General features: G+C 45.5%; 1 protein-coding gene across 1 annotated transcript in view; it reads right to left on the bottom strand.

Annotated features, from left to right (window-relative positions):
* Positions 1-1,152: 1,152 nt before the first annotated feature.
* lck (LCK proto-oncogene, Src family tyrosine kinase) overlaps positions 1,153-19,314 on the bottom strand; it is a 97,222-nt gene continuing 79,060 nt past the window's right edge. Inside the window, exons 12-13 of the mRNA XM_070898414.1 lie at positions 3,578-3,709; positions 1,153-1,387 (exon numbers count right to left, since the gene is read on the bottom strand). Coding sequence (XP_070754515.1) covers positions 1,185-1,387; positions 3,578-3,709 — 335 coding nt within the window. The 3' untranslated portion in view covers positions 1,153-1,184. The remainder of the gene's footprint in view (positions 1,388-3,577; positions 3,710-19,314) is intronic.

The raw sequence follows: 19,314 nt of genomic DNA, 5'->3' as shown, positions 1-19,314 counted from the left end.
CCCTAAACCTCTCCACCTCTCTACCACTCTCTCCTGGTTTAAAACGCTTCTTAAAATCTACCTCTTTAACCAAGAACATAAGAACATAAGAACATAAGAATTAGGAACAGGAGTAGGCCATCTAGCCCCTCGAGCCTGCTCCCCCACTCAACAAGATCATGGCTGATCTGGCCATGGACTCAGCTCCACTTACCCGCCCACTCCCCATAACCCTTAATTCCCTTATTGGTTAAAAATCTATCTATCTATAAGAACAAGCTTTTGGTCATCTGCTAATAATTTCACCTTATGTGGCTTGGTGTCAAATATTGTTTTATAATGCTCCTGGAAGCGTCTTAGAAGGTTTCACCATGTTAAAGGCGCTATATAAATACAAGTTGTTGTTATTGTTTCAGATGTGCTGATTGAAGTTGGGACAATCACATACAGCAATTGGAAGACAAATGTAATTCTAATGAGAGAGGAGTAGATTAACCCCTAAACTAATTGCGATAAGGTGTGCACTTCACTGTGGTGCAACAAGTCAAACAGTCGGGTGATAAACCCCTAGAAGCGTTCCATTAACCTAACGGATAATCTCCAGTAGGATTTTAATTTTCACCAAGGTGTACCGCAAACACAAGACATGTTTCATACACTGAACTAATATCCTCAGTGTGTCTGGTAAGAGTTGTAATGTTGCCATTGGTACGGTTATACCAAAAATATGCAATGGCACTCTAAGAAAACTAAATTAAAAACGCTTTCCAACTTGGCGCGATTCATTTCTAACAAACCTGATCAATGAGATCACGGCCTGGAATTTCCTCGGAAGTGTTCTCACCAGAAATGCGGCAGAAATTCCGTTTGCGCACATAAATTTAATTTCTTGCACCTGCGGCGAAGCTATCCAGCGGCGTGGGAACAGCTCCGAGGGAAATTCCTGACTCATATTTCACAGTGGGAAAAACATTCAGTTCACCATATCCAACCTACGGTCAATCAAGTATTGCAGATAAAATGACCACTCCAAGTGTCCCTTGAGTCAGCAAGTATTGTAGTTGGGTAATCAAGTTGGCTTTGTGAACTAAAGTATATCCTCCCCACCGTCCCCCCTCCCCCCCCAAATTCTTGTAGCTCCCAAAAATGTATTTCTGAGTTTCCATTCCCAAACAATTATTCAACACTAGGGCACATGGTCCCCGTTAAGGCTGTTGTTGGTACTGAGCTTCAGTGGCCGTAAAGAAGTCCTCCAGTACACTTTGCAGATATTCAAATGTTGGCCGATCTTCAGGCTTCTCTCTCCAGCAACGGATCATAACTTCATAGAGTTCTTCTGTACAGTTTTCAGGTGCAGGCATTCGATAGCCCCGTTCCAAATTCTGAATGACTTCAGGATTGGTCATTCCTGTCGACAATGATAGAGAGAGATGAAGACTTACTAAGCGAGGGAGACAGAAACCAAGCAATTACACGACAGAGAAAGCTGGAGAACAAGAGCTAAATTTCCACGATACGAAATAGCTTTACACTCCTGTGGAAGGCTCCACGTGGCTGGTCACAAGGAACCATACTCCACCAAGAAGTAAGTGTCAATCGTGGCTCAGTGGGCAGCACTCTCGCCTCTGAGTTAGAAGGTTGTGGGTTCAAGTCCCACTCCAGAGACTTTGAGCACAAAATTCTAGGCTGACAATGAGGGAACGCTGCACTGTCAGAGTTGTTGTATTTTGGATGAGACGTTCAACCGAGGCCCTGTCTGTTTTCTCAAGTGGATGTAACAGGTGCTATGGCACAATTGCAAAGAGCAGGGGAGTTATCCCTGGTGGTTCTGGACAATATTTATCCCTCAAAGAACAGATTATCTGGTCATTATCACAGTGTTGTTTACATAAGAACATAAGAAACAGGAACAGGAGCAGGAGTAGGGCATTTGGCCCCTCGAGCCTGCTCCACCATTTAATAAGATCAAGGCTGATCTGATGATGGACACAGCTCCACTTCCCTGCCCACTCCCTATAGCCCTTTACTCCCTTATCGCTCAAAGATCTGTCTATCTCTGTCTTAAATATATTCAATGACCCAGCCTCCATAGCTCTCTGGGGCAGAGAATTCCACAGATTTACAACCCTCTGAGAGAAGAAATTTCTCCTCATCTCAGTTTTAAATAGGCGGCCCCTTATTCTAAGACGATGCCCCCTAGTTTTAGTTTCCCCTATGAGTGGAAAGTTTGTGGGTGCTTGCTGTGCGCAAATTGGTTGCTCCGTTTCCTACATTACAACATTTTGGGACGTTGTGAAAGATGCTATATAAATGCAAGTCTTTCTTTCTTTAAGAAGGGGAGAAACTTCACCTATAAATAAAATGAAATCACAGCAGTGATACAAAGATAGGTGGGAAAGCAAGCTGTGTGGATGACGCAAATAATCTACATAGGCTCAGTGGGTGGACATAAATTTGGCAGATGGACTATAATTTGGGAAAATGTGAGGTTATCCACTTTGGAAAAATAAAAAAGCAAATTATTATTTAAATGGGGAGCGATTACAAAATGCTGTAGTACAGAGGGATTTGGGGGTTCTTGTACATGAAACGCAAAAAGTTAACATGCAGGTACAACAAGTAATCAGGAAGGCAAATGGAATGTTGGCCTTTATTGCAAGGGGGGTGGAGTATAAAAGTAGGGAAGTCCTGCTCCGACTGTACAGGGTATTGGTGAGGCCACACCTGGAGTACTGCGTACAGTTTTGGTCTTATTTAAGGAAGGATACACTTGCATTGGCGGCTGTTCAGAGAAGGTTGACGAGGTTGATTTCTGAGATGAACGGGCTGTCATATGAAGAAAGGTTGAGCAGGTTGGGGCCTGTGCTTCTTGGAGTTTAGAAGAAGGAGAGGTGATCTTATTGAAACATATAAGATTCTGAGGGGGCTTGACAGGGTAGATGCAGAGAGGATGTTTCCCCTTAGGGGGGAATCTAGAACTAGGGGGGGGCATAGTCTCAGAATAAGGGGTTGCCCATTTAAAACAGAGATGAGGAGGAATTTCTTCTCTCAGAGGGTTGTGAATCTTTGGAATTCTCTGCCCCAGAGAGCTCTGGAGGCTGGGTCATTGAACATATTTAAGGCGGAGATAGATAGATTTTTGAGCGATAAGGGAGTCAAGGGTTATAGGGAGCGGGCAGGGAAGTAGAGCTGAGTCCATGATCAGATCAGCCATGATCTTATTGAATGGCGGAGCAGGCTCGAGGGGCCAAATGGCTGACTCCTGCTCCTATTTCTTATGTTCTTATGTTCAGTTATGGTTAAAGTCAGAGAAAAGCCCCACTGAAGTCAAACAAGAAAATTCAAACAATTGTATTTTTATTGACAGGTCAAGGCTACATTGGTAAGTTTGCAGCCACCGATCACTACCCGCGAGATCTTTGTGTGAAGCTTACTTTGGGGCCAGCAGCGAACACCTTTGCTTTGCCGTTGACTGCAGATTACGGGTCGTTAAATTTGTCAAGTTGACTATATCGATAAGTCACTAACCATAACTATGCTTGAAAATGGCATTCCAGCTATATATCAAAAAATATCAGACCACATTCAAGTGCCGTACCTGGATAGGGTATCCGCCCATATGTTACAATTTCTGTGAGCAAGACTCCAAAACTCCAGACATCTGACTTGATGGTGAACGTGCCGTAGTTGATGGCTTCTGGTGCTGTCCACTTGATGGGGAATTTAGCTCCTACACAAAAAGAGGGAGAGAAAACGTTAAACGTCCATTCATATTGAGTGAGACCAGGAAGGTAGTGTTGATGTGGATATTGGATAAATGATGATATCTTTTGTAGCATTGCAAGTGCAGTCTGTAAAGCGATGGATAATTGTCGTCGGGTTATCCTAATATCATTTGGTGGAGATGAACAGAATGCTGTCGGGGTGCTATTGAATTTTGACCCCTTTGTTTTTATTTTATAGGTCGCTATTATAAAACTTTTACAAATTTTGTGAGACAATAATCACAAAAATAACTAAAGGGGAAGTTAGAGCAAGTTTCTTTCTGGAAAAAGCTGTTGTTGAAGTATTGGTAAGTGCTGTGAAAGGGGAATTATGTAATTGCTTGGAAAAAAAAGAGGATAATGAGCGTGAACAGGAGGGTAATATTTGACTAGGTGCCTTGTGGTGAAAAACACCAGGGTATAATTGATGGGCCAGAAGGCTTGTTTCTGTGCTGTAACATCCTAAGATACTAAGACTAGAGACTTGACTAATTCTCAAGTGAGCATAGTTTTGCACAAATGTTCACACAATCTAACCTCTCAATCTGACATCATCTAACCTCAGATGGACTCATTCAGTTGGACAAAGGGATCACTTGGATGCAAAGCGTGATAAATATCAAGGCATTGATTAAGTTGTAATTTAATATATGGAGTGATGAGATCATCATCAATGAAGCGATTTGGTTGGTCTGCACCTGGGTCAGTCTTGGGTCGCGTGTCAAATCCCACGTTATTGTCTTTATGTAATTAAGGATGTATTTGGGATATTGGGATGTATTTGAAATAGAGAACTCTGGAGATCCCTTGGTATAGCTCCCCACGGCACCCCTATTCCTCAGTGGCACAGTGGAGGCCCCTCGCCCCACTGCGGAGCTCTCAGCGTGCCTTCCCCTTTAACGGAAGGGGCGGGCCCTGTGCTCGCGCCAGCGCTTCGCGGAGAGGTCACGTAGCGCTGGAAAATATGCACTCTTACCGCCCCCGAGAGGAAGTGGAGTGTCCGCCATTGCGCTTCATCTCCTCTCGGGGGCGCTAACCCCAATTTCGCGGCCGGGCCGGGACTTCCGCGTGGGGCACAGGAAGTCCCGCCTCGCCTCGGTTACCGCCCCCAAACGGGATGCTACCGAACGTTGACCCCAATGTTTTTATTTTATCGATCGCTATTTTAAAACTGTTTTCAAACTCCACCACAAGATGGCACTCTGAACTAAAGTGCTATCCTGGTCTATTCTTCTGGTGTTTAGACTTTACCTACCAATTACTGATTTACGACACAATCAATGTTTCCGCTAATATTTATTTTCCGTGCGCGGTCCCTTTAAATTTGTTGCGCGGCATCTCTTCCGGCTACAGGAGCCGGTGAGCAGCCCGCGTGGGATCTCACGGTTGGTGCATGATCGCATACCTTAGGGGGATCAGTGCATCGGACTGTTTATTTCTGATTAAACATTTCTCTAATATACAGACAGAACAGATATAAGGTACACAGCGTGGGATCCCCCTCTCGTCAATATTTCCAATGGGAAAACCCACCAGCAAATGTTACACAAACAAGAGAAACTGAATTTTTTCCACTGCTATTCCTCAGTCTTTTCGCTCCTTCTTTGAAAGGCCCACCAGAGAGGGCCACAGGACTAACTCCAGGGCTAAAGCATCTTCATTATCAAGATAGGTTAAAGAGAGTTAGAACTCTTTACCTTTGAGCGGCGTAGACTAAGGAGGGAGATGATTGAGGTTTATGATAATGAAGAGAATAGATGGTGTTCCAGCTGTTTCAATGAAATATGTTAGGCAGGCTCAGGGGGCACAAACTTGAGTTGTATAGACTAGATGTAGGTTAGATGTCAGGAAGTGGTTCGTCGACCTCTGGAACAAGCCGCCATTTCATGTGGTGGATGCAGACCCGCTGAACTCCTTCAAGCGAAAGCTGGATTTGCTTCTGGCTACGGTGGAGATCACCTCTTGCAGAAGGTGGGTGCTGCAGGTAATTCAGGGCCAGAGTGATCTCCTGGACTCGTTTCGATCGCCTAGATGGGCCGGAGAGGAATTTCCCAGATTTTTCCCCCAAATTGGCCTGGGTTTTTTATCCTGTTTTTCTGCCTCTCCCAGGAGACCACATGGTTTCGGGGTGGGGTAAAGAGTATATATTGTGATACACAGGGTATCGCCATTGTATTGGACAGGCTCGATGGGCCGGAGGGTGTTTACCTGTCATTTTTCGTATGCTCGTATAACTTCTGTGACCCAAATGACTGACAGCACAATAATTGAAGGATTGTGGGTGTAAAAAATAGACTGCAAATTCTGGTGATAACACTTTTGGATTGACTCACTTTCATAACAGTGCATGTTAATCCTGATGCACTTTATGATAGCAAGGACTTAAATTAGTGGCAAGTACTTTGTGAAACTCGTGGGTTTACCTGCTCCCTGAGCAAAGACCAGTGCATTCTCCCTGAGCTGCAGAAGTGCAGTCCCACTGCTGGAGTATTGGGCAGGGGGAATTCAACTCAAGTGAGCTGGCCTTCTGCTGTTGACCAAAGGTTTCTGATGCTCCATTTTATTATGGTCCATTAAAGAAGAAAGAAAGACTTGCATTTATAGAGCACCTTTCACGACCACCGGACGTCCCCAAAGTGCTTTACAGCCAATGAAGTACTTTTTGGAGTGTTAAGTCACTGCTGTAAAGTCGGAAGCGCGGTAGCTGATTTGCGCACAGCAAGTCTCTCTTTCTTGCACACAGCTTGACAATCTCACACATTTTGTGAGAAAAAAATTGGAGTCGATGCAGGGCTCGATTGTACAGCTCGATTTGTGGTGTGCTCACACCCAGGTTTATCGGTGTGAAGTCACAGCCGCTCTGCAATCACACTAAACTGCGAGTGTAAGTCGGGTAACTCGAAGGCCTGGACTGACTCTGACGTGGACCAAAAGTGGGCCTCGCTGCTCTTCGGTCCAGCCTCAGAATTACTTGTGATCCCCGATTCTGGCTACACTTAATGCTACAATTGCAGCTACGGGGCACAGCAATTTCAATTCACACTGAAATCGCAGTGGATTTCCGCTATGTTGCCGGTAACGGTGGCGGGGATGGTTTCCGGGCCAGCTCCCAGCGCCCCGCCGGGAATTTAGTTGCGGGTTTTGCGGGGGCGCAGAGCAACACCCAGCGGGAGCGTCGCACCAGTGTGGAACGCCACCGGTTTCAACGGTGCAGCGGTTTTTGTTGGACGCTGACCCTCTCGCGCCCCACAGTGGGACCGCCTGAAACAACAGGCGGCCAGAGCTGTTCCGGCGACGGTGAGGGGAGTTAGTAATGAATGAGGTAAGTTTGATTGTTTCGTTTATTTTTATCTTGCCGATTTATCCTAATGTGGGCAAGGTATTGGGAGTGTTTGTGCGTTTTGTGGGGTGTTTTTTCCCCCCCAGGGAGGCCTCTCTTGGGGTGCCCAGGGACCGGCTCTTTAGCAAAGGAGTTTCACTTGCTCAGCCAGCCTTGCGTCCTAAAAGCGGTGTGCAATGCCTCCCTTAGCGCTCCGCCCCACACTCAGGGCCCAAATGGTAAATTTTGGGGCAACAGGCGCAAACTTTACCGCCCCGCCACCATTACCGCCCCGAAATGACCAGAACCAAAAATCCAGTGCCCTAGTATAAATGCACCCCAAGTGAAAGATAAATCCTTTAAAAGAGAGTAAAAATTAGGAATAATATTACTCATGCTCATTACCCGTGTTACTTGGATTGATGACATTGACCCAGAACCTTGGTGAATAACTTTGATGGTAAATTGTGGTTGGTATTTGTGACAACAGTAATGGAAATAAGACTTTGCAAAGAAGCACAGAGTCTCTTTTGTCACAGCTTGAGGTCAAGGGGCTACGCTGAAGAATGGAACATTTTCAAACTTAGCAGCACCGCACAAGCATTCGGGAAAACAAGAATTTAAACTGGGACAATGTAAAACAGGAAAATACAGGGCCTTGGTGAGACCACACCTGGAGTACTGTGCACAGTTTTGGTCTCCTTATCTAAGGAAGGATATACTTGCCTTGGAGGCGGTACAACAAAGGTTCACTAGATTGATTCCTGGGAATGAGAGGGTTGTCGTATGATGAGAGATTGTGTAGAATGGGCCTGTACTCTCTGGAGTTCAGAAGAATGAGAGGGGATCTCATTGAAACAAAGATTCTGAAGGGGATTGACAGGGTAGATGCCGAGAGCTTGTTTCCCCCTGGCTGGAGTGTCTAGAACTTGGGGGCATAGTCTCAGGATAAGGAGAATGCTAAATAAGACTGAGATGAGGAGGAATTTCTTCGCTCAGAGGGTTGTGAATTCTCTGCCCCAGAGGGCTGTGGATGCTGAGTCTCTGAATATATTCAAGGCTAAGATCCATAGATTTTTGGAGTCTTGGGGATTGAATGGATATGAAGATCAGGCTGGAAAGTGGAGTTGAGGTCGATGATTAGCCATTATCTTATTGAATGGTGGAGCAGGCTCGAGGGGCTGTAGGGCCGATTCCTGCTCCGATTTCTTATGTTCTTGTGTAGAATGATCCCTGTAACGATCGTACACGTATTGGTTTCTTCAAACTCGCAAAATCAAAGGTCACCCTTAGAAAAACTACTGGTAATGGAGGCCTTAAAAAACAAAATGTAGACTGATAATAGATGCAGACGGAACACAGAGCAAGCAGAAAAATAAAGCAGACATGTACCGAGAAACACTGCACTCCAACTCAGAAATCAACCCACTCAGCGCAGTATCAGAACGGTTTCAGGAAAATATTTTAATCAAATTTTGAGCTGCAGGTCAGGCTGGTGAGCAACAGTACTTGGAGTGGAAGCAGCCACGAGATTGGAGTGGGTAATTAAGTAGTGACTGAAAGGAAGTTGCAACAAGTAGTCCTTCCCCAGCAGAATTACAAGGAAAGCTTTGGATCCCTGTGTGTAATTACACAAACGACAGGCACAATATAGTTCAGCTGGTGAATGTCATTACATTGCTGAAAGCATTGCTGTGCTGAAAATGTTGCACGGTTCTGGGTTGCTTCACTCATCAGCATGAAGATTTCCCCTTGTGTCTGTCTTCCCCTTTTCTTCCTTTCTCTCTTGGAGGCAGCGTAATGTATTTGCTTCCTGGTTTCTTTGCTTAAGAATTCATAGCAACACATTGCTATTAAGAACTAGTTGGTTTATTAACAAAGGTTTAACAACCACACTACACATTACCAGTTCATTCACTGGGCTCATAACTGCATATCTCATTGTGAATGACTTGGACCCGACTGACTGGGGTTTTACTGAGTCTTGTGAACATCATATAACTGGCGAAGCCACTCACAATGCAACAGCTCTACAACTATTTTAAAATAGCTTTAAATCAATTGCCCTCTTTTTGTAAGGGCACTAAAACACTCAAATTAACAAATTAACTGGGAACTTTGCCAAATTAAGTTAAGATTCTGTTCCCGGGGGTGATGATGCACTCCAGTCCCTCCGGTGCCCACTTCTCACAACAGCTCTATAACTATTTTCATGTAAAATTAAGTCAAGTGTCCACTTTTAGTAAGGGCACTAGAATCCACAAATTTACAAATAAAACTTTAAAGGAAACTTAAATGAAATTAAAATTTGGTTGCCGGGGCAACAGCTCCCTAACTATTTTAAAGTAACTTTCAATCAAGTACCCCCCTTTTTTTGAGGGTACAAAAAAACATAAATTAACAATTGAACATTGAAGGAATCTTTGTCAAATCAAATCAAATCAAATTAAAATTCTGTTCCCTGTTGAACTGGAACCGCGAAACCTGTGAGCATACTATAAGGTTACTAATCTTCAGAAAAACGCAGACCATGAACTAAAAAATTGATTGACCCAAGCTTTCTGAATTAAGCTGGACAATTAAGAACATTCTGTGGTCAAGAACATAAAACTGACTTCATGCATAACAACAATGGAGTTGTTACGTGAGGCCTTGAACTTGATTGACCAGGGTGTGGAAAACAGCCACTGGAGACATCGAGTCTATAAGCATTGAAGCACTGACCACACTCGATCAGCTTCGCTGGGCAGGCCACATAGTCCGCGTGCCAGACACGAAACTCCCAAAGCAAGCGCTCTATCTGGAGCTCCCTCACGGCAAACGAGCCAAAGATGAGCAGCGGAAACGCTACAAGGACACCCTCAAAGCCTCCTTGATAAAATGCGACATCCCCACTGACAGCTGGGAGTCCCTGGCCCAAGACCACCCTAAGTGGAGGAAGTGCATCCGGGAGGGCGCTGAGCACCTCGAGTCTCAATGGCGAGAGCATGCAGAAATTAAGCGCAGACAGCAGAAGGAGCGTGCGGCAAACCACTCCAACCTACCCTTTCCCTCAATGACTATCTGTCCCACTTGTGACAGAGTCTGTGGTTCTCGTATTGGACTGTTCAGCCACCAAAGAACTCACTTCAGGAGTGGAAGCAAGTCTTCCTCGATTCCGAGGGACTGCCTATGTTGATGAATAAGACCAGACAACAAAGGACCCCACGGAATGCAAATTTTTGGGCTAAGAGCATTCAGCATAAGGAAATATCTTTTGCATTGTCGACTCCGCGTGCAAATTAGTAGCCATTCAAACTCACCAGTTAAACAGATTGATAATCGAATTTCGTCCCAGCGGGAAACTTATTTAAAATCTGGGAATAAATATACGGACACAGGCACACAAGCAGCTGAAGCAGAAGCAGGAGGAAGAACACAGGAAGGAACAGCGAGCAGGAATGGAAGGAAAGGAACAGAAGTTGTAGAGAATGGCCAGAAGACGAACCAACAAGTCACAGAATCAGGGACCACGAATCTCTGGTGATTGTATGTCTAAAGTCAAATTTCTCTCAGCAGTCTAGTCCTGTAGTTTTAGTCAGTTTTCGTTGCATAATAAAACTGACACTGGGTTAAGCCTAAATGTTGTACCACGTGTTGTCCTCTCCCACGAAACCTTACAATACCCACAGAAGCATACATTACAGTGAGTTACACTTTTCTTTGGTCCCACAGGCCATGCTCGCCCTCTGATACCCACAAATTTGCGCACAGCAAGCTCCCACAGACAGCAATGTGATAATGACCGGATCCTCTGTTTTATTGATACAAAAACAGAAAATGCTGGAAATACTCAGCAGGTTGGGCAACATCTGTGGAGAGAGAAACAGACTTAACATTTCAGGTCGATGGCCTTTCATCAGAACTCTGTGTGTGTGACTTGGAGGGTCACCGACCTGAAACGTTAACTCTGTTTCTCTCTCCACAGATGCTGCCCGACCCGCTGAGTACTCTCAGCATTTTCTGTTTTTATTTCAGATTCCAGCATCCGCAGTATTTTGCTTTTGCATCTGTTTTAGTGATGTTGGTTGAGGGATAAATATTGGCCAGGATACCAAAATAGTTCCATAAGTCCACCTGAGAGAGCAGACGGGACCTTGGTTTATTGACACCTCCGACAGTGCAGCGCTCCCTCAGCACTGCTCAAGTCCCTGGAGTGGGACTTGACCCCACAACCTTTTGCCTCAGAGGCGAGGGTGTGACCAGCTGAGCCACAACTTAGGCAGTGAGCATTGGTGGGCTGGTAAGCCATATGTCACAACTGAACCACATCACGTTCTTGCACATCAGCCACAAACAAGCACTTTCCTGGTGGGGACCTTGGACAGTGATCTGTAATTGAAACCCAGGCTGATTTTTTCTGTTCCTAGCCGAGGGTCATTGAAATCAATTGTAGTGTATTAATGCAATCAAACTAACATTAGCAAAATCTGCACTAATCTTCGGCAGCACCTCCCAAACATACGAATATAAGAATTAGGAGCATGAGTAGGCCATTCGGCCCCTCAAAAATTCTTGACAGAAGCTGATCAAAGTCCCACTCCAGGGACTTGAGCACAGAAATCTAGGCTGACCCTCCAGTGCAGTGCTGAGGGAGTGCTGCACTGCCGGAGGTGCCGTCTTTTGGATGAGATGTTAAACCGAGGCCCAGAGTGCCCCCTCAGGTGGACGTAAAAGATCCCTTGGCACTATTTCGAAGAAGAGCAGGGGAGTTATCCCCGGTGTCCTGGCCAATATTTATCCCTCAATCACCATAACAAAAAAATCCCAGATGATCTGGTCATTATCACATTGCTGTTTGTGGGAGCTTGCTGTGTGCAAATTGGCTGCCGCGTTGCCCACATTACAAGAGTGACCGCACTCCAGAAGTACTTCATTGGCTGTAAAGCGCTTTGAGACGCCCGGTGGTCGTGAAAGGCGCTATATAAATGCAAGTCTTTCTTATATAGTATAATATAATGGATTCTGCTAATGTGTGAGGTCTGGATGACATCATGGGAAACTGCAAGTTAACAAACATAATGTACTGTACTGAGTTGTGTCCTGCCTATGCACGTTGCTCTTTTGTGCATTAGGAAGCCTACATGGTAGCTGTAGGTTAAGACCTTTACCAGAATAGTACGGTTGCATCAGAGAGCGATGTGTTATGGCTTCCGGCATGGGGTCAGCTTGCTTTCCCACACTGGCTGATTTCCTGTTCATTGTCCTCTACCAACATCTGTCACTGAGTGCAGCATTTAAACAATGCACTGTGACAATTATTAAAGCATGAATCATTGACGGTTGAGGATTAAAGATGAGGCGCCCTGTTAAGTACTCTTTGGGGATGAACTTCTGCAAAGTACTATTTTTCGTGCGCTGGCAAACACTTGTCCTGTGTGTATCTCTTTAACAAAATTGTCAACCTAATTTATTTTAGATGGGTTGATGGCAAACCCCAAACACTGCTTGTGAGAATTTTACCGCAATATGTTTAGCATTGCACTAAAAATAGTTCCAACTTCTAATGGTTCTTAAATAGAAAATAGCATTAAACTAATTCCTGAATAAGCATGACTATGGGTTAGAAATAATGAGCCGAAAAGTGCGGCCTTGCTGGCTGCATACAAAGATTGCAAAAGCCGCTTCTCCGGGCGCAAGGCGCATTTGCCGAAAACTCGCTTTTCCGATCTGTCAAAATTTCTTTCGACAGATCCTACGCATCGCTGCAGGAAGGAAGTCTGCGCGGCAGAGATTGGGCTATTTGCCCAACTAATTCATTCATCATAGACAGTCCCTCGGAGTCGAGGAAGACTTGCTTCCATGTTAAAAATGAGTTCTCAGGTGACTGATGAGTCCAGTGCGGGACCTACAGTCTCTGTCACAGCGTTGGACAGACGGTGGTTGAAAGTACGTGGGTTGAAGTGCCGGCTTTGTTGAAGTGCCCCGCGCTCCTTCCGCTGTTTGCGCTTGGTCTCCGCATGCTCCCGGCGAAGAGACTCAAGGTGTTTGACACCTTCCCGGATTATTCTCTTCCACTTTGAGCGGACTTGGGCCAGGGATTCCCAGGTGTCGGTGGGGATGTCGCACTTTTTCAAAGAGCCTTTGAGGGTGTCCTTGAAGCGTTTCCATTGCCCACCTGGGGATCACGCCGTGTCGGAGCTCCGAGTAGAGCGCTTGCTTTGGGAGTCTCGTATCGGGCATGAGGACAACGTGGCCCGCCCAACGGAGCTGATCGAGTGTGGTCAGTGCTTCGATGCCGGGGATGTTGGCCTGAGCGAGAGCACTGACGTTGGTGCGTCTAACTTGCCAATGGATTTGAAGAATCTTCTGGAGGCAGCATTGATGGTACTTCTCCAGTGCTTTGATGTGCCTGCTGTACATAGTCCATATCTCAGAAGCATATATGAGGGCAGGTATCACTACTGTCCTGCAGACCATGAGCTTTGTGCCGGTTTTAAAGTTCTGGTCTTCAAACACTGCCCAACTCATGTCCAGCGAATGTCCTTCAAACTTTTACACCTGGTAAAAGCAGGCACATAGCTTACTTTTATCAGCGTAACACTTTTAAAGCATAGAAAAATTAAATTTAATCATTCATTTTTATGTTATAAACCCTGTCCATTAAGGTATGTTTATTTTTAACCCTATTAAAACACATTAAAAAAAATTCCTCCAATTTTTTTTTCTAAAACATTTTAATTAATTTTAAATATGTGAGGTATTTTTTTTTAATTTATAGTGCTGTGTTTGGGTGTTTTAAGGGTGATTCTAATTGATAGTAATGGGAACTCGTACAAACGGAGCCCCCTTTATTATCAATGAGAATACTGCATTGTGATTGGTGGTCCAGTACCCACGTGATTGCAACATAGACGTCTGTACGTGGAAGACAGATCCCCGTACGCTGCACAGCGAATGAAGACCTCCGACCGGAATCCTACGTCTCTCCGGGACTTACAGGTAGTTTCGTAGATTTTTTTCGGGTCGAGGGCGTTCGTCCGAAGGAAGTGTCCAACCGCAATTTTCCCCCCAATAATTTTAATGTATTCAGCTGTGCTTGGGTTAGGGTTAGGGTTAGGCTGCACAGTCGGAGGTGCCGTCTTTCGGATGAGACGTCAAACCGAGGTGTTCTCTCAGGTGTACGTAAAGTATTCTGACGAAGGGTCGTCGACCTGAAACGCTAACTCTGCTTCCCCTCCACAGATGCTGCCTGACCCGCTGAGTATTTCCTGCATTTTCTGTTTTTATTCCTGATTCCAGCATCCGCAGTATTTTGCTTTTGTATTCAGCGTCGTAATTCCTGTCATTCTTTATTCGATATGGTAAAGCTGTGTAAGCAATTGAACTTTGCAGTACAGTAGCTTGTTTGCACCAAACCAAAAAAAAAAAAATCAACATTGGAATTTTCCAATTTCATTCAGAGTACAATAGATAATTAATGGAGTCATGCCAGGGGATGAAGCTGGCTTTTGTTTGTGATAACCAGAGTTATATTTTTGGTGGATGTCACTTCAGGAACCAAAATATGATGGAAAAGTAAACTTCCTCAAACTTACTGAATGGGTAGCATCCTCGCCTCTGAGTCAGAAGATTGTGGGTTCAAGTCCCACACCAGAGACTTGAGCACAAAAAAACTAGGCTGACACTCCAATGCAGTACTGAGGGAGTGCTGCACTGTCGGAGATGCTGTCTTTCGAACGGGACGTTAAACCGAGACGCCGTCTGCTCTCTCAGGTGGACGTAAAAGATCCCGTGACACTGTTTCGAAGAAGAGCAGGGGAGTTATCCCCGGTGTCCTGGGGCCAATATTTATCCCTCATTCAACATCGCTAAAACAGATGATCTGGTCATTATCACATTGCTGTTTGTGGGAGCTTGCTGTGTGCAAATTGGCTGCTGCATTTCCCACATTACAAGAGTGATTACACTTTAAAAGGTACTTCATTGGCTGTAAAGCACTTTGAGACGTCCGGTGGTCGTGAGAGGCGCTATATAAATGCAAGTCCTTCTTTCTTTTCAATGACTGTCATGTTTTTGAGAAAAGTATCCTGCTTTTGGATACGTCACTGGAAATTTCACAGTTTTTTTAGTAATTGTAAATTGGTTTCATTGAGAAGTTATACCAACAGTAGCTGATAGTCCAGTCACTTTCTTGGCTTTTTTAGAAGTATTTTTGGTCCCTCCTCACGATTCCTGATCAAGGGGCTTGCTCCCTGACCAGCCACTAGGGGGTGTACAAGAGATGCTCAGACAAATGAGCCGAAATGCTCTGATCGGTTTTGCGTGAAAGACTGCTGCAAACTGGGTGAGATGGCCTGAAAGTTGGGATGGAGAAGTGTCTGTCACACTAGTTCAAATATTTTGTGCCCCAAGTATCCTAAGCCATCTGATAGTTTCAATATGTAAGTGTTGGGCCAGAATTTGCTGTCAAAATAATGGTGAGGCCAATGGAGCTGCTGTTATTTATGTGTAAATAATACAGCAACTTCAGGCAAGGGGCAGATGTGTGGACTATCCAAAAGTTGCTGCCTGAATTTCCATTAGCTTCACGAAAACAGCATCTCACTGTTACTCTCCCCGTTCTTTTTAATAAGAACCTTCTATATTTACCCATTCAACTCACCAAAGTAAGTTAAGCTTTGCCATTACAAGTGAGAATGCCCCTTTAACGCCAGCATTAAGTGTCAATGACTGCCAATCAACCTCCCGGACACCAAAATTAACCCTTGCAAGAGTTGAGTCTCGTTTCTCCAGGTTTTGAATTTTTCGGGGAGATTTTTAAATCATCCAATTTTAACTTAACATTAACTTTCCCTGCCCCGACACTTATTAAAAAACTGTTACATCTCTAACTTTTTCCAGTTCTGACGATGGGTCATCAACCTGAAATGTTAACTCTGGTTCTCTCTCCGCAGATGCTGCCTGACCTGCTGAGTATTTCCAGCATTTTCTGTTTTTATTTTAACTTTACATTTTTTTTAAACTTTTCCATTCTGTCTCTTTTCTCTCTCTCTTTCTCTTAATCCAATATTTCTTTCCCTCTTTTTATTTCTCTTTCTGTACCGGATTTAACATTGAATTCGCTCACTTTATTTCACCCTCCTTCTCAGTCCTTCCTGTGGCTACTTCCCAATCCTTCAGTCTGACTGGTGGCGGAGATTCCCTGCTGCTTGACCTGCTCACTGGGTGCCCTGTCTCCCTCGCTGCGCCGTTATCAGCTCGCACGTACAGCAACTTTATGGAAAACATTTTTAGAGCTGAAGGGTGCAAGGGTAAGTCTCACCATAGGCAGTCCCTCGGAATCGAGGAAGACTTGCCTCCACTCTAAAAGTGAGTTCTCAGGTGATTGAACAGTCCAATACGGGAATTACAGTCTCTGTCACAGGTGGGACAGATAGTCGTTGAGGGAAGGGGAGGGTGGGACAGGTTTGCCGTAAGCTCCTTCCGCTGCCTGCGCTTGATTTCTGCATGCTCGCGGCGACAAGACTCGAGGTGCTCAGCGCCCTCCCGGATGCATTTCCTCCACTTAGGGCGGTCTTTGGCCAGGTACTCCCAAGTGTCAGTGGGGACGATGCACTTTATCAGGGAGGCTTTGAGAGTGTCCTTGTAACGTTTCCTCTGCCCACCTTGGGCTCGTTTGCCGTGTAGGAGTTCCGAGTAGACTTGCTTTGGGAGCAAGTCTAACTCACGGTAGACGCCGTTGGAAGCAAATTCTGGCTCATTAATGTTCTTCACACAATGGCCCCCGGATTTGCGGATGTAATGTCAGCGAAACTGTCAATGTGTGCCATCATTACTCTGTAAAACTGACAGCGGCTTCTGGCGTCCACACATGCGCAGACAAACGTGGACATGCGAACGTTGCCGTCAGTGACTGCCCGCTCCTCCACAGGGTGCGCTGTTGAAGTTCTCGCAGATGGAAATCTTACAAACCACTTGAATTGACATGAACTTCCACTTCTTAATGTTCTAATCCCATTGTAAACCTCCGCCCACCTCCTCAAAATTAAACCTTGTTGAATGAGGTGTAACTTGTTTTTTAATGGCGTACTAAGTCATAATTACTGCTGAGCAATCTCTCTGGCCCCGGAAAAATGAATTTCTTATTTGTGGAATGTCAAATTTTTCCATTATGATAAAAATTCCCATTGATTTTTAAAATAATAAAACTTATCTTTTTTAAAGTTTGTTAGTGATATTTCAGCTTCTACCTCAATCCCATGTGTCGGTCCATATCTTTATTTTTGCTCTCTGTAAAACAATTACCAAGTGAAGGAAAATCAGTGCTTTTTACTTCCGGGTTTGCCATCTGTGCAGACTCTTCAAAGTGATTGGCTGCTTAGCCTGCTTGATGGCATCACTGTTGCCGGACATCGGAGATCCCGTATAGATGGCGGCAGAATGAAATTCAAGTCGGGAAAGGTTAAATCCATGCCACAGAGATCGCTGGATCTTTAAGGTCAGCAACACATGCCATCACTTTGCTGCTGACTGTAAAATCCGAAGTGTATAGAGTGGGCATCCAGTGGTCCTAGGACCTGAACTGTTGATCGAAGCGCTTCCAAAGAGCCTTACTTGAAGAATGCAAGGAGACTTCATACCTTGTGTGTTTTTTTTGTTTGTCATCTTCTTGTCAATTAGTTGCCAATTACCTTCGTGGTAACAATTGGGCCATTGTCATTTTTCTTCAACTTCATTAACAGTAACACTCCGGGCTGTATTTTCCGGTCCTTTGCGCTCAGGGTTTCGCCCCGGAGCGGTGTGAAAGGCGGCGTTCTTGTCTCCTTGTCTCCGGTCGGTGTTTTGCCGCGGCACTGAGCAGGACCGCCAGGGAGAGCCGCGCCGGGTGTGCACCGCCTCACGGTGTGACACCGGCGCGAGTTTTGACTCGAACCCGACCCGTCCGCCCAGAATCGCGTCCACAATGACCGCCGGGGAAACCAGAGCGCTCTAGTGTTGCCGGCCGCAGTGAGGACGGTAAAGTGCTGTAACGGTAAGTGCCAGTGTTGGTTCTTTTAATTATTTTAGCGATTTGTGTTGTGGTGGCGTGGGCAATGTTTTGGGAATGTTTTGGTGTTTTTTTTAAGGTTCCCCCCCCCCCCCCGGCCTCTCTCGGAGCGCACAAGGCACGGCACTTTAGTTCACGAATTTCCCATTTTTGCGCCTCGAATGTTGTACAATGCCTCGCTACGCGCTGCGCCCTCTGACACAGTGCCCCAGATGGCGAAAATTTCTTAATACAGTGCAACCTATTCCCAGCCGGTAACTTTCCCATCCCGTCTCCGCTTTTACCCTGAAAACAGAAAAGCCTAAAATCCCGCCCTCTGGGTTTTCCCCATGGCAGCTCCCCGGGAACAAGAGAAGGACCAAGAGAGGGATGCAAGGCAGGTCAGTCTGCACCAGAGGCAGTCGGTGCACCCTCCCTGGTACCTTTGCATCCCTATTTGCAATCAAAGTCCATCGACCTCAATATCTTAGCAACGCTTCCACTGGCTACAATTCACAAGGGAAACTGAAATTGAATTGTGTTGTGTGTTGCAAAGCGACTTGCAATCAAACTTATCAATGGGCCTGCTAACTTTTGTGTCCCCAGATCATTTCAAGATGCCACAGGCGACATCAACCAACTTTGTCAATTTGCAGTACATAAATGGATAAAGCCTTATTTGCTCGAGCAACTAATTTCCTCCCCTGCCTTCCAGAACAACTGACTGCAGTGTCAGACGGCTGCAAAATCTTGCAGAGCGGCAGGTCCTGGGGATTATAGTCGGCTCCATGCAGCCCCACATACTTCATTGCACAATCCTACTTCCTAAATCGCCAAGGATTCTACAACGATTATTCAGCTCGTTTTCAGCCAACATCATTTTGCAGCTCAGCGCGTGCTCCCCAAGGGGGCGATCACAATATATTTTAAGGCACTTTGCCATTCCATCAATATTTGGCCCACTGGCCTAAATGGCAAGGGGTTGCCTCACAACTTGAGCCGCCTCGGGGAAATCCCCTCCGTGCCTTTCAGCTCTGCACGGAGGGGATTCCTGTTCGGGCTGCTCTGGCACACTCTCCACTTTGCCATCCTCTTCTGCCGTCCGGAGGAGGCGGGGGTCCCCATTGAAATGCTCGCTACGCGGGAGTCCTCCCACTATTTATTGGGGGACTTGGCCTGGAGGGTGGTGCACGGAGCAGTCCCGTGCAATAGATTTTTAAGTCGGTTCACGGGCTCCCAGGCCG

The sequence above is a fragment of the Pristiophorus japonicus genome, chromosome 14 (genome assembly GCF_044704955.1).
Source record: "Pristiophorus japonicus isolate sPriJap1 chromosome 14, sPriJap1.hap1, whole genome shotgun sequence".
Taxonomy (NCBI): Eukaryota; Metazoa; Chordata; class Chondrichthyes; family Pristiophoridae; genus Pristiophorus; species Pristiophorus japonicus.
This window is presented reverse-complemented; position numbering and strand designations above follow the sequence as displayed.